Raw genomic sequence first — 15,885 nt, forward strand, 5'->3', positions numbered from 1 at the left:
AAACCTAGTTTTTATGTCTTCCTCATTCTGTTTTCTCCCATCCATTCAGTCACCAGATCCCACTGATACTTTTTTCATAAATCTTCTTGCTTGTCCCTTTCCATTCCTACTGCCATCAAGCTATTTGGGGCCCTTATGTCCTCTTGCCTCTGTTGTCTACATAGCCTCTTAAATGTCCCTGCCTCTGGTCGCTTCCCTATAGCTTGCATGCATTCTGCCAGCCTAGTGTTCCTAAACACCACATTCGTTATAGAACCGGTCTGAACTTCCTGCTCATCATAAGAATCCCTTCTCATGGCCTGACCTGAGAAGATCTTTCAGCTTCTATCCAGACACTTCCAGTAATAGCAAATTTCAGATTTTCAAGGCAGTTGGTTTCATCGGTTGGACTCTGGGTGCTCTAAGTGTTAGAAAGCTCTTTGTTATGTTTAGCCAGAATTTCTGTTCTTTTAATCATCCTTGTGTGGTAACACCAAACATGTGTCCTCCTACATTAATTAACTTAATCAGGTGCCTATTTATGTGCTGGAAACTCAGCTAATTACTTTACACATATTTTTCATTTTATCCTCAAAGTAACAAGATGTGGATATTAACTATCCCTCTGTTACAGATGAGGAAACTAAGTTTTAGTGAGATTAATGATATCCAGAGACACACAGCTCACATGTGTTAAAACTAGGATTTTAATCTAGCTCGAATTCCAAATTCTGTGCCCCTGCTGTTACACTACATTATCTTCCACGTAGAAAATAGACCTGCTAACAGATCTGGAGAAGATAGACGTTTACACAGGCACACAACACAGAGATGGGAACGGGAATTGTAACTTGCACATATGCTTAGAAGTAAGAAAAAGTGGTTAAGATTCAGTGGCCATGCTGAGAAGTTCAAAAAATAAAGATCATGTTCAGGGCCTTAGAAACCAGACTGATAAGTTTGGACTTCATCCTATATAGGTCTGTAGTGTTCAACCTGACTATACGTTAGAATTAACTGAGGAGATTTTTTGGAAAATACAAATATCCAGGCTCACTCCCAGAGATTTTGATTTAATTGGTCTAGGGTGGGGCCCAGGATTTAAAAGTACTGCTCGCTATAGGTCACGCGGAGCCTTTGAAAGCTGAACGAAATACTGTTAGATTGAATGGCATTGCCCAAAAAGTTCATTAATAGGTATGTCACCCAGAAAGGTATCTAGAGAAGGATACAAAAGATCCATCTCATTCAACATTCTATTAAACAGTTTAAATAAAGGCAAAAGAAAGTTCTGTATTTAGATTTTACAATTATAGTATATGATAGAGAAATATATAATACATAGCAGTTCGTATGAAAAAAAATCTTTTGGATTTTATTTGATCACATATTTAATAAATGAACTACACTCATATAAGTATAGCTTTCAGATCTGAGAAATCATTGTCCTTATGTATACCTAGCTAGCCAAATCATCTAGCTGTAGTATATGTTTAATACCGATGTTTATCAAAACATTGACAGTTCAGAGGAAGGTAACATAGACGGTGATAGTTATAAAAATAGTGATTTTAGCTTAAGTTTTAGGGAACTGTAGCAGTTGACAAACATCCATCTGCTCATTCACTCAGCCTCCTTTGAGCCAGACACTGTGAGTAGGTACTGGACATATCATGTTGAGCGAAACAGCTGTAGTCTTAAACGTGAGAGATGTAAAAGTAGGGATTAATTTTAGCCTAGAAAACTGAGGAGCTTTTTCTAATAGGAGGGCTTCCCTTAGATTTCATTCAAGTTAGAATTATAAATTAGTGAAGTTTTGTTTACAGAATGGCTAATGACTTAAGAAATATTTTTGCAATTCTATACTATCATACTCCCAACCACTCTCTTCTCTCTCCTTGAGATTTGTATTCCTGAAGTGCTCACCCCTTAAGAAGCTTACTGCCATTGAAACTTAGTGTAATGGCTAAACTTCTTAAAAATACCAGGAAAGTATTAAGACATCCTTTAAAGAATAATTATATAATTAGCTAAAGAAGTTTTTTAATGTGGCAGGGCCTGAACTATTGCTTCAAAAGTATTACACTTCTGTAGACTGAGACTGTCATTTCCTAATTGATATTAGTATTACAATTATACAGCTTGCTTATACATAGACTATTTCAAGAAGGCTATACAAGTAACTGATTTTAGAACTCTGGGAAATAATTACTGATGCAGGGAGAAAGAATTTTATATCTTTTTTACGGTTTGAATATTTTACCATAAAATATACTATTTTATAATTTAAGATAGTTTAAAAAATTCTGTGTAGTGACTCCTTTGATTTTTCTAAACTTAGTCATATGATGAATTCATTAAGAAAACTGAAGCCGAGCTTAGCCGAGATTTGGAAACATCACCAACAGCCAAGCCTCAGATTAAAACGCTCTCCTCAGCTTCTGAAAAACCCAAGATCAAGCCCCTTCCACTACACAGGTAGAAATTTTTGGTAACTAACCTATATTCTGCCTTGTTTGAGAAAGGAATAAGGAAAGGTTTTGAGTAGAAGCTATCTTTTAAGTAACTGTGAAATTGTAGAAGTGAAAATACTAGTTTATATTTTCAGTTTCACTAAAGTAAATTTGTTATTTATGATATAATCACAAATAAAATTTATAATAAGATACAGATTTTAAAATATATTTTGAATCCTGAAATCAGATGGGAGCAGTAAAAATAGTACTCTCCAGCATTGCTATTATAGCATCGTAAGTTGGTATAGTTGTTTTGGAAAACAGTTTGGCAATGTTTCAAAAGTCAAAAACAATCTGTAACTTTTGACTCAATAATTCCACTTCTGAAAATCTAGCTTGAGAAAATATGGGCTATCAAAAATATCTCTTTGCATGAATATGTTTATCATAACGTCTTTTATATTATGTTTATAACATAAACACTGGAAGCAACCTTTATGTCCAGAACTGGTGAATAGCCCAGTAAATAAATGATGGTTCTTTCCAGGGATAGAATATTATGCCATCAGTGAATACAAATACAGAAGATACAAAGTAGCACTATTAGAATATATAATGTGGTATATAAGAAAGTCAGGTAGTAATATTTAAACTAAATTTTGAGTGAGTAGAGGTTATATAGGTAAGTGGGACTGAGAAATAGGGGATATTTCAGAGAGAAGGGCACTCATGAGTGACCAGAAGCAACAGAGAACTTGGCATATCATGGAAACTGAATGTCATAGGATGTAGCTGGAGTTAGGAGAAGAGACTGGAAAAATAAAAAACAAATTGTGGTAACCTTGTACTCACGCATTCTTAGTAGTTTCTAATTTACATTTTTAGAAGATGTGACGCTGTTAAAATTTTTTTAAAAGCATATTTTCGGATACTTTTTGTTTTTTAGAAATGTTACAGAGGCTCATTACAATTAATTTAGCATTACCTGGGTTTGAATCCTGACTCCAGTACCAGCTAGCTTTTTAATTTGGGGCAAGTTATTTAACCTCTCTGTGCTTCTATTTTGTAATAGGGATTTATATCCCTATACCAACACCTGACTAATAAACTTGTTATGAGAGTTAAAAGACTTAACTTAGAACAGGGCCTAGCACACAATTAGCACTAGGTATTAGTTGTTATTATTATTGCTACTAGAATATTGAGGGAAGTGGTAAAAAGAAAAAAGTTTAAATCGTATCATACCTAACTATCCCAAAACAACAGATGTCAACAATTAGATATATTTCCATCTAGGAAATTTTATGCTTAGATTTTGTGTGTAATTTTGTTACTTATACATTTTTCCTTTATATTACATTATACATAAGTTTTATTTTAATTTCTACAATCCATTGAATGGTTTTATAGTTTTATTAACCAGAGAATGGTAGAATCAGATTTCTGTTTAGAGAAATCTTTCTGACTACAATATGAAGGAAAGATAGAAAGGGGTAAGTTTAGAAGCAGGGATAACAGTAGTCTAAGCCAGCCCTCAGATAATCCACTGTAATAAGAATAGAGAATAGGTGATAGATTTTAGGAATTTTTAAGAAGTATACTTAACAAATTAAAGTGCTAGATAGGGAAGCAGGGAAAAGCTGGATGACTCCCGTGTTTCTCTTAAATAGTAGTTTGTTGGGTCAAAGTTCCAAAGGAAAATCAGGTGTTCTTCGGTGGGAGTCTTATGATTTTGGTTTTAAAATGTTAATTTTGAGGTACCTGTAGTTCATCTAAGTGGAATTATCCAGAAAAGGTGTTAGCTTTTTAATTTGGGGTGATCAGCATATAGATGGTGGTTGAAGCTATAAATATAACAACATTTGGGTGAACATTTGGGTGAAAAAGGTATGCATTCAGAGAGAATAAAAGGGAGCCAAGTACTAAATATGATAAAATAGCAACATTTAAGGGGGTTATAAAGAAGTAGGAGTAGAAGCCAAATATTATGACTTAGCAAATAAAAAGAAAGCAAGAAAATGAAGATGGTGAATGTCAACTTAAAGCATGAAAGAGGACAGTAGCACCAGGTGGAGGAATAAAGAATTGAGGGGGGAAAGTCTGCTCAGTATTCTGTAACAACCTAAATGGGAAAAGAATTTTAAAAAGAATAGATATATGTATAACTGAATCACTTTGCTGTATACCTGAAACTAGCACAACATTTTAAGTCAACTACAGTCCAATATAAAATAAAAATTTTTAAAAAGAAGGAAAAAAAAAGACTGGGGGGGTTGGGATTTTTTTGAGGCTTGAGGCATACATGTAAGCTGAGGGGAAAAAAAATCACCAGATTGAAGGACTAAAGATTGTAGGAAAAAGAATGGACAATTGAGGAATACCATCAATGAGGCTGTGGAAATGTATGGGATTTGGGGCAGAAAGAAGTTTGAACAAGTGTGAGAGATACACCTTTTTCTTCCCTGCGGACAGGAGGAAAGGCAGTTGGGATGGCTGTGAATATAGATAAATTTGTAGGTAAAAAGGTTGAAGATAAGAAGGGTCATGCTGATGGCCTCTGTTTCTCTCATTAAAAGAGGCAAGATCATCTACTGAGTGTGATGAAGGCCACAAATAGACTTGGTGGAAGTGGCAAAGGTTGGAATACTTCCTGCGAAGAAGAAAAAAGAAGCAGTTGTCTAAGAATTGACTGCTTTTTGTTACCAGTTACTATAGTATCAGCAATACATTTATTTCTGTTTATTAATTTTTCTGCTTCAGATCTGAAACAGCAAAGAATTGGAAATCACTGACAGAGTCAGAACGTTCCAGAGGATCCCTGGAGTCTATTGCGGAACATGTTGGTATGTAACTAGAAAAAATAATCACATAGTATCTACATAGACTAAAGATTATACAAGTGCCTGCAAAATTCCACCTCTACAGCTTTTTGGTTAAAAAGTGAACTTCTTAAAGATAATAGATTATTTAATATTTTAAGTTACTTTTATATTTTAAGTGATTTGTTGGTTATGCCTAAGTTATGTGAATCAGTCTTTATTGTCCCAATAACTGATGAAAACTGAGGCATAAAGACATTAATCTAAAATGGCTGTGAGTGTATCATCAGTATCTAAATTCTCCCTTTATCAGATTTTGTACCTGATTATATATATTTTCAGCCTATGCTGTTTCTCAGTGTAAGTAGTTACATACATTTTTTTTTCAATTTAATCCAAAGAAAGATAAGAACTATTGAAAATAAAGTATAATTCAATGAGGAAATAAAACTGAGACATGAAAAAGCCTACCTAGTAACAATGACAAAACAGAGATTTGAATTCAAAACTTTTAATTCTTGGTTTGTTAGTTCATCAAATCTTATTTTCTTCTTATTTTGCAATTTTAGCTCGTAAAGTGCTATATTTGCAGAAATAGTTGATTTTTTTCCCCTTTTTTACATTCAAGAGGTTAGTTGAAGTCCCTGCATTTGTCCTTCCTTCATTGCTTTCATTTTCAAAGAATATATGTAATATCCATCATACAATTCTGTTTTTGCATGATTTGAGGATTAACATCTCCATAAACTTTGATCCATTTTTCTTTACTTTGTAAGTTGACAACACTTAAAAAATTATACCAAACTTTAAATTTTCAGTCATTTTTTAAATGTTCTGTTTATTGTTGGTACAGTATATTCTCTTAAAGGAAAAACTTACCTTATACAGTAACCTGTAAAACAGGTCCTATTTATTGACCAGAGCTTTTTCTCACCAATATTTAGCTTTTATTTAAACTTTGGTTCCAGAAATTGAAATTTGTGATTAGATAATTTTGATGTGATCTTTTTTTCCCCTTTAAGATGCTGCATTGGCAGGTTCTGAGAGATCAGTGTCAGAAAGGTCTTTATCTGCATATGCAAAGAGAATGATTGAATTGGACAGTCGAACAGAAGAGCACTTTCAGACTTCTTCTCCAATTCTCACATCATCAAGGAGAACCAGAGCAGAATCTGGAGATTCTCTAGAAAATGTCCCTTCATTACCTCTTCTCAAAGAATTAACTGCCTCTAATAGAATTCTTGATGTGTCAGATGCCAAGGTTGAAGAAGAATCTAGTCAAAAATCAGAAATACACGAAGTAGAATATGCAAAATTGGAAGAGAGTGCAATTGAAGATGCCTATTCTAAACAATCTAGGAAGCCTGATGTCTTCCTGAAACTAGACCTGGAGCAGGGAGATTCATCTGAAATTCTTTCAAGGAAAGATCTTTCTTTAGATTCTATAAATGTTCAGAAAGACTTAGTTAGATTAGCCATTGAAAATCTTCATAAAAAAGAGTCAAAAGAGAGACAGTCAGATCAAGATATGGGTCATAGTGCAAACATCCAATCAGAAAAAGACTCTCATGTACAAAAGAATATAAAGGGCAGAGACTTATCTTGGTCAGAACATCTTTTTGCACCTAAAGAGATATCATACTCTGAAGATTTTGAAGTATCTTCTTTCAAGAAAGACATTTCAGCTGAATTGTACAAAGATGACTTTGAGGTGACATCTTTGTTGTCACTCAGGAAAGACTCTCAGTCTTGCAGAGAGAAGTCACAGGCAACAAGGATCTCTAGAAGTAGAGCCACTAGCTTTGGTAGTGATGATGAAATCAGTGAGTGCCTCAGTGAGAAAAGCCTTTCTATTCATAGCAATGTCCATTCTGAAAGGCTGTTAGAACTCAAGTCCCCCACTGAGCTTATGAAAAGTAAGGAGCGCAGTGATGTAGAGCATGAACAGAGACTTACTGAATCCCCTTCCTTAGCTTCAGCTTCTCTTGCAGATGAGTTACTTGATTTCCACATCGGTGATAGGGTGTTGATTGGCAATGTTCAGCCAGGAACTCTTCGATTCAAAGGTGTGACTAGTTTTGCTAAAGGATTTTGGGCTGGAGTGGAGTTGGATAAACCTGAAGGAAATAACAATGGAACATATGATGGCATTGTATACTTTGTGTGCAAAGAGAAGCATGGGATTTTTGCTCCTCCTCAAAAAATATCTCACATTTCAGAAAACTTTGATGACTATGTAGACATAAATGAAGATGAAGACTCTTATTCAGATGAACAATATCAATACTATAATCAAGAACAAAAAGATACAGAGGGTCCCAAGTTTGACAGAGTAAAGGATGCAATTGAGTGTTTTTATAAGGAATCTCAACCTAGTATGCATGACACAGAAGCCTCAGTTGATAGAAGCCTTAAAATAGAAACAGACAATATACAGGACATTTCTGGAGTACTTGAAGCCCATATTCACCAGCAGAATTCAGTGGATTCACTGATTTCTTCAAAGGAAAACAAAGACCTTGTTTCTGGTGCCACGGAAAAGGTTTCCACTGCTGAAGAAGACGATACTTTAGATAATACCTTTTCTGAAGAATTAAGGAAGCAACAGCAGTTTACCGAAAAGGAAGAGAACCTATATCCCGAAGTTTCAGAAAAGCTTTCTACCCCACTTCTGGACCTTTTAGCAAGAGAAAAGAACCAATTGGAAGCCCAGCTGAGGTCATCACCAAGTGAGGAAAAAAAGTCAAAGGAACAACTAGAAACAGTCAGCTTACTGACAGACAGTTTACTAAAAGTCTTTGTGAAGGACACAGTCAATCAACTACAACAAATCAAAAAAGCTAGGAATGAGAAAATCCAGCTTAGCAACCAAGAGCTTCTTGTTGATGATCAAAAGAAAGTACCACCCCAAGGCCTATCCCAGAATCTTGAGGAACAGTCACCAAGTGTTCCAGGTTGCTTCTTAAGGTCTGAATCGGAAGATGAGAAAGAAGAGATTTCCTCACCAGATATGTGTCCTAGACCTGTAAGTATTTTGTCTAGAAAAATTGTCAATTAACCTTGCCTTTATAGTACATTTTAATTCTGTAGCTCCTGATAGGTTTTTTGGTGATGTGTTGTTTGTTAAATAAAAATCACTTCACTAGTTTGTAAAGGCCATGTAGCTGTTTTTTCTGTTTGAAGTATAATTGTCCTCTATTATGTCATGAGTGGTCACTATAGAGTTGTCACAAACACTGGCAGGTTTATGCTGGGTTGAAAACCCCTGTATACTGTCCACAGATTAGATTCCCTTCCGGATTCACTGAATAAATTTATTCCATGGAGATTTCCATTGGTTCTCAACCCAGTTCTTTTTTGCCTATGAAATTATTTGTTCACATATCTACTTAGTCATAGTTGCCTTGCAGAAATTACCAGTTGTGATGTTGATTCTGGTAAAACTGAAATATATCCACTATGACATATACTCAGACCATCAACTTATTTAGGTTGCCCATGGACAATTGAACAGCGGTAATGATTTTGAGTAACTTGAGCCAGATAATCACCAAAGGTGAGAATTTTATATCTCATTTCCATATCTCAGAAGCAAAACAGTTCTTCAGAAACAGAATAATGATGATACAAAAAGGAAAAACTGATCAATAAACATTTTATTAAAATCAATTATAAGGCTTATGTGAGCAGAATTACAGGAAACAGGATAGTTTTTTCTTAAATTGTTCATTAGTACCCACCATATTGTTTTTGTTTTGCTTATTTATAGAGAAATAGTAAATATACAAATAATATATTTGCTTTGTCTTTAAAAAAAAAAAAAGCCCAAACTTGTTAAGTGATCTGAGGTTACTAAATGGTGCTCTGCTTGAATGGTTCCATTTCTGTAGGAGAGTCCAGTATTTGGTGCCAGTGGGCAGGAAGAGCTTGCTAAGAGACTTGCTGAACTTGAGATTAGCCGGGAGTTCCTGAGCGTGTTAGGAGATGATCAAGACTGGTTTGATGAAGACTTTGGTTTGAGCTCTTCTCACAAGATACAAAAGAATAAGGCAGAAGAAACAATTGTACCTCTAATGGCAGAACCTAAGGGAGCTCCACAAAAGCCATGTGAAACATTATTGGCAGTCCCACATACTGCGGAGGAAGTAGAAATTCTTGTACATGATGCGGCAGAAGAACTTTGGAATTGGAAAGAATTAGGTCATGATCTTCACAGCATCAGTATTCCTACAAAACTGCTTGGCTGTGCCAGTAAGGGTCTAGATATAGAAAGCACTAGTAAAAGGGTGTACAAACAGGTATGTAATATGGAAGGATAATTCTAATTTTTAAACTTCTCTTTGTTGTCCGAAATTTGGATTCTTAGCCATTTTAATTTGTTTATTTTTCTCTATCAAGGCGGTTTTTGATTTAACAAAAGAGATTTTTGAGGAAATATTTGCCGAGGATCCCAACTTGAATCAACCTGTCTGGATGAAGCCATGTAGAATCAACTCTAGTTATTTCCGACGAGTGAAAAATCCAAATAACCTTGATGAAATCAAGGTAAACTGCAAACTGTAGAGTATCTCCTTTTTTGATTTGCTGTTCATTTGTACAGATCTGTAAATGTCATAAAAGCAAGTATTATTATTATTATCTTCTGTATTATTCACCATTCTGTCCTCAAGGCCTGTCCCATAGTAAGTATTCAGTAAATATTTGTTGATTCGTTCAATCCATGAGCAGTAGAGGGATGAGGGTGGGAGGGAATCCCAAATCCTCAATTTTTTGCAGAACAAATATATATATATATTATAATATTTAAGAAAAAAATCAGCAAATATTCAGGGAGATAAATTATTGCAATTCATATGAGTTTTAGGTGAGTTTTTAATGACTTAGAGGTAGATACAATATTCTAAAAGTACATGAAAACATGTCATATATCAAACATGCCAGCCCTAGACACGTAGATGTTAACTTTCCATCTTTGATTTCGGAGGTTTCAAATTGGTTATGTAGTTTTGAAATATGTGGGAGAGTAATGTGATATACAAAAAATACTGCTTGTTGTCTAAGAAGCCCCTGAAAAGATTAAGTGCCCTGAAGCTACAAGGACTCTCAACAAACCAACTTTAAAATCACATTGGTGGAAATCTCTCTGCCTACTCAGCTATTTTTAAAATATAGCAAAGGTTATATTTTCATTGCAGTGCCTCTGAAACTTTAATGTGCATCTGAGTCATCTGGGGATTTTGGTAAAATGCAGAGTACTTACTGAGTAGATCTGGAGTAGGACTGGAAATTCTGCATGTCTAACAGGCTTCCAAGTGATGCTGATGTGGCTGATCCTAGGGTCATTTTGAGTAGCAAGACTCCAGAGTTATGATTCTCAAACTTACTTGATCATAGGAAGCTTTTTTTCCCCCACAGAGTATACCTCCAATTACTTATCTTACTTATCTTATCTTATTTTCTTACATCATCCAGTAGTATATGTGGACTATCAAAATACATTAAAGGAACATATACATTATTCTGGTATATAACGTGAGGGGAGGCATTGTCTAAACAATTTAGTCTTTTTTTTTCTTGAGATATAATTGACACGTAACATATTAGTTTCAGGATTCGATCTTTGTACATATTGTGAAAAGAGCACCAAAGTAAGTCTGGTTAACATCCATCACCACACATACGATAGTTACAGTTGTTGTTTTTTTTTCTTGTGGTGAGAACTTTTAAGATCTCCTCTGTTAGCAACTTTGAAATATATAATACAGTATTAACTATAGAAAGGTTTTAGAAATATTTTGTACTGACAGAATACCAGCAGACATTTATGAGATGTAATGTATGCTTACATCGAGGGTAGGCAAACTAGAGCCCACAGGCCAAATCCAGCCCACCACATGTTTTTAAAAATAAAGTTGTATTGGACCATAGCCACACCTAGTTACTTATATATTGTCCATGGCTGCTTTCCGCTACACCAACAGAGTTGAGTAGTTGCAATAGTGACCATATGGCCCACAAAGCCTGAAATATTTACAGTCTGGTCCTTCACAGAAAAAGTTTGCTGACCCTTGCTTAGATTAAAGTAAGTAGAAAAAAAAAAAAGTTGTCAAAGATTGACTTGATAGATTTTAAAAAAACAACTTTTAAAATGATTTTCAACTTTGAGGAATGGAGCATCAGAACCACCTGAGGAGCTTTTTCAAAACACTGGTGCACTTCATTCCTTTCAGCCCTCAGCAGTTGATACATCCTTGAATGCGCGTGTGTGTGTGTGTGTGTGTGTGTGTGTGTGTGGGTGGGTGGGTGGGGAGTGGTGTGGTTTGGAGGACATTGGTAGTTTGAGAATCTTCTCAAATGATTCTAATTCGTAAATGTGTTCTTTCCCCTATTAAGACATTTTTTTTAATAGAAGAACCATAAAAAGTAATAACCCATTATTTTATTAGTAACAAAGAACAAATACATTGAAATAAGACAAGGTACATAATATATACCAGCATTCATCAGAATGCATACATCATTATAACACACAATGATGCTGCCTTCCAATTTTAATATTGCTATAGCATTTTGTAAAGTTTTTTTTAAGGGTGATAGTTCAAATATTGTTAGCAGTGAAATTACCATGCTTCTCATACTGAAGTGTTGATTAATAATTTTTTAATACAACATATTCGAATCTTGGTGCTTCAATATAAGCTATCCCAGCCAAAGCCTTGTACTTTGCTCATGTTTCAGGTTCCGAGTTTTATTTTATACTTTCTTTTGTAGTTTTGCCAGCTTGAAGTTAGCTAATGGTGGTTCTTGGGTAGAGGGGGCTCTAAAGTGATTTTTCTTTGCAGATTCATCAATGGGCTTTACTTTTTTTTTTTTTATGTTGTGTAGAAACAAAAATTCTTTAAGTGAATAAAGTCTGAGCATTTGGGAATGCTTTTCTCTTCAAATTGCTAAGTGGAATTGTAAGTGGAAGAAGTTTGTATGATTTTTTTATAAATATTGTATTCTTAACAAAAATCTGTTTACTGCATTATAAGCACTAAATCTCAACAACTTTGTTGTTTGTGTTTCATTCATTTCACTTATTTTCACAGAACTTCATAGCAACCGAAGTACTCAAGCTGTTCAGTCTTAAAAAGGAGCCAAACCACAAAACAGATTGGCAGAAAATGATGAAATTTGGAAGAAAGAAAAGAGACCGAGTGGATCATATCCTGGTCAGTGTATATAACTAAACTATTTTTATTTTGACCGTCTTTTCCAAAATCAGAATGTAGTTAGATTTTAAAAGGAAAAGGAATATAATTGATCTTAAGTCTATGACAGTAAATTCTTAAAGCCCTCGTTTGCTGCATTTCTTTCTGCCCCTCAGTTTTGGAAATTGCTTTCTTTTGAATTCAGTAGATGAATATTTAATTTAACAGTATTTTTGTGGGTGTGGAGAACTTGAGAAATAAAAAGTTGAGTGGAAGCAAACTTAAGGTTCTGAATTGAAGAGACCAGTGTAGACTAGGGCCAGACTACCTGAGTTTAAATCCCTGTTCTGGCACTTTACTTGGTGTGTAATCTTGGACAGATTAACCTCTTTGTGCCGCATTTTCCTATCTGCAAAATGAAGATGATATAATAGTACCTACCTGATAAAATTATTAAGAGAATTAAATGAGTATTTATGTATGTGTATAGAACAGTGCCCTGCACATAACTCAATAAATATTAGCTGTTATTTCATAATCATTATTATTATCCAGAACTTAAGCTGAATAGGATTTATTCCATTTTGCAATATATTTTCTAGCATTAGAAAAATGCCTATCAAACAACACCACCAAAAAAAAGAAAAAAGGAAGGGGGAAAAAAGGTCTTTTATTCTTTCTTCCCTAAAAGAATGTTAACGTGTTAAGTAGTAGCAGACCTTAGGAAACTCAGATGTTAATTGATTCAGGTTTATTCCCAGATATTTTCTCTCTGGACTTTATATCTTGTCTATATTTATATTCATATCATGAAAAAAAATGTAATGCTTAAATTTATCAGTTTCCCCAAGTATGTACCTTTCTAGTGCTTCATTTACTCAGTAATAACTTTACTAGATAAACATTTGTTAAACATTCTTTCTCATGTCTTATTTGATCCTCACAATAGTTGTATGAGGTAGGATGGACTAATGTTACTCTGTTTTACAAATGAGGAAGTTTAGATTCAAAGATATTAAGTGACTTGCCCAGCAAATAAGAGCCAGGACTTTAACCAATTAGTTCTTCATAGATCTTGGCCTCTCAAGGTGAACTTGCTCTCGTATTTCTACAATAGCTTAGAGTTTGAGTTATTATTAATTACCAAGATGTTACTTCTTCCACTTTTTAAGGAATTAAAGAAAAAAGCACATCAAGAGACATTCATTTACCCTACTATCAGTTGAATTGATCATATTCCCTATAAATCATCTCTGTGCATGCATTTAGTCAAGAATTGTGCTAATTAAGGACTGATGTTACAATAGTAAGCAAAATAGATATAGACCCTGCCTTCATGGATTTACAGTTTGCTGAGAGAAGCTAGCCATTAATATATAATTTATACAAGTGTGTAATTATAAATTGAATGATAAAAATAGAAGAATAGGGAGCTGTTGTAAAAGCACATGGAGGAAACTGATCTGATGAGGATGGTCAGGAAAGGCTTCCCTGAGGAAGTGACAGTTGAGCTGAAATCTTAAAGATGAATAAGCATTAACTGAGTTCCGTGATAGAGAGAAGAGCAATTCAGGGAGAGGAGACTACACGTGCGAAGACCTGAAATGGGAAGGAGCATGGAACTGAAATGTCAGTGTGGCTGGAGAGTGAGTTGAAATACCTGGGCCTATGTAACTTTTTTCATGAGTTCACTCTTCTTAATGTTTAGTGAAATGATACGGTTAGCAACTTGAGTTAATTATTAACAAGAAATGCTAAATAAACTGGTCACCCTTCCTACTATTAGATTTAGCCACCTCTGGCATTTGGATATTCTAATGCTTGTACATTTTAGAGGGATTGAGATTTAAAACAACAATTTTCATAACACATAAAACAAAAATTTTGCCACTAGTACAAAAGAAAAGGGTCTCAAAAATAGAAATTTCAAATATGTTTTAAAAATCATATTTATTATAAAATAATCGTGCTCATTTTAGAAAATTTAAAATACTGATTAGTCAAAAGAAAATAATCATGACAACCGTATCACCTAGATAACTCTTAATTATTTTGATATATAGACTTAGAGTTTCTTTTTATACTGAGAATTTTTTTTTAAACATTTGGGATCATAGTCTCTTGTATTCTGATTGTTTTTGCTTAATTAAACATGGATGTTTTTCCTTGTTTTTAAATGTTCTTTTATTTTATATCATTTTTTAATAAATTTATTCCATTTTATTTTTTGTGGAAATATTAGCAGTCCATTGTAGAATTATGTAACAAAACAGACAAAACTCAAGGAGCTTTTGCTCTAGTTAAGGAGACAGATAAGTAAGAAAAATAAATACAGAGAGAGAGAATAAGGGAATACTGGGGTGATTTGACTTACATTTTAACAGGACCCCTCTGGCTGCTGTGTTGAGGATAGACTGAAGCAGACAGAGGTGGGAGTAAGGAGGCCAGGAGTGTATTGTCATAATCCAGGCAAGTGATAATAGTGGCTAAGACCAGTTTGGTGGTATTGGAGATGGTGAGAACAGTTTTCAAAACAGAACAACAGAACTGCTGATAAATCGAATGTGGAATATAAGAGAGAGAGGTATTAAGAATAACTCCATTGGGTTGGTGTGAGTCGCTGAGGAAGGGAATTGCCTTTTGCTGATTTGAGGAAGACTGAGAGAAGCAGGTTTGGAAGGAACATCAGGAGTTCTGTTTTGAATGTATTAAATGTGAAATGTCTAATAAACATCCAAATGGAGATATTGAGTAGGCTATTAGATATATGAGCCTGGAGCTCAGGCAAGAGAGGTAAGCTGGAGATGTGAATTCGGGAGTGGTGAACATATAGATGGTAGTCAAAGCCAAGAAAGAGAGTGTAGACCAATAGAGAGGAGGTCCAAGGACTTCTTCTTGACAAATTCCAATGTTTCAAGAGTTAAGAAGGTGAGGAGGAACCAGCAGAGACTAAGGAGCAGCTGATGGGGTAGAACCAGGAGAGTGTGAGGTCCTGGAAGCCAGGTGAAAGGGTTTCAAGGAGGAAGAATGAATCACCTGTGTCAAGTACTGGTCATTGGTCAAGTAAGATAACGACTGAGAATTTACCATTGGATTTAGCAATGTGGAGGTCTTTGTTGATCTTAACGTCAATACAGGTAGTTTTTGTGGCATGGATAAGGTAAAAGCTTGATTTGAGTAGGTTTCAAGAGAGAATGAAAGACAAATTAAGGAGAGCAAAATTGGACACTTCAAACGAGTTTTTTTGTGAAGAGAAAAATGGAGGGAAATGGTAACAAGAGAAGGGCTCTTTTAGCTTGAAAGAGATATGCCGATAGGAAAAAATTGTGATGATGCAGAGAAGAAAGGAGAACTGCTGGAGCAGTATTCCTGAATAGACACAGATGGAATCCATGCAAGTGGAGGGGTTGGCCTCAAACTGAATATCAATTGCCCTTC

The 15,885-nt window shown here is 34.8% G+C and overlaps 1 protein-coding gene across 2 annotated transcripts in view; it reads left to right on the plus strand.

Annotated features, from left to right (window-relative positions):
• CEP350 (centrosomal protein 350) overlaps positions 1–15,885 on the plus strand; it is a 137,359-nt gene that overhangs the window by 112,893 nt on the left and 8,581 nt on the right. For both annotated transcript variants that reach the window (XM_057544308.1, XM_007188195.2), the window contains exons 33-38: positions 2,321–2,457; positions 5,196–5,278; positions 6,277–8,279; positions 9,145–9,552; positions 9,653–9,799; positions 12,346–12,468. In XM_057544308.1, coding sequence (XP_057400291.1) covers positions 2,321–2,457; positions 5,196–5,278; positions 6,277–8,279; positions 9,145–9,552; positions 9,653–9,799; positions 12,346–12,468 — 2,901 coding nt within the window. The remainder of the gene's footprint in view (positions 1–2,320; positions 2,458–5,195; positions 5,279–6,276; positions 8,280–9,144; positions 9,553–9,652; positions 9,800–12,345; positions 12,469–15,885) is intronic.

This window comes from Balaenoptera acutorostrata, chromosome 1, assembly GCF_949987535.1.
Source record: "Balaenoptera acutorostrata chromosome 1, mBalAcu1.1, whole genome shotgun sequence".
NCBI lineage: Eukaryota > Metazoa > Chordata > Mammalia > Artiodactyla > Balaenopteridae > Balaenoptera > Balaenoptera acutorostrata.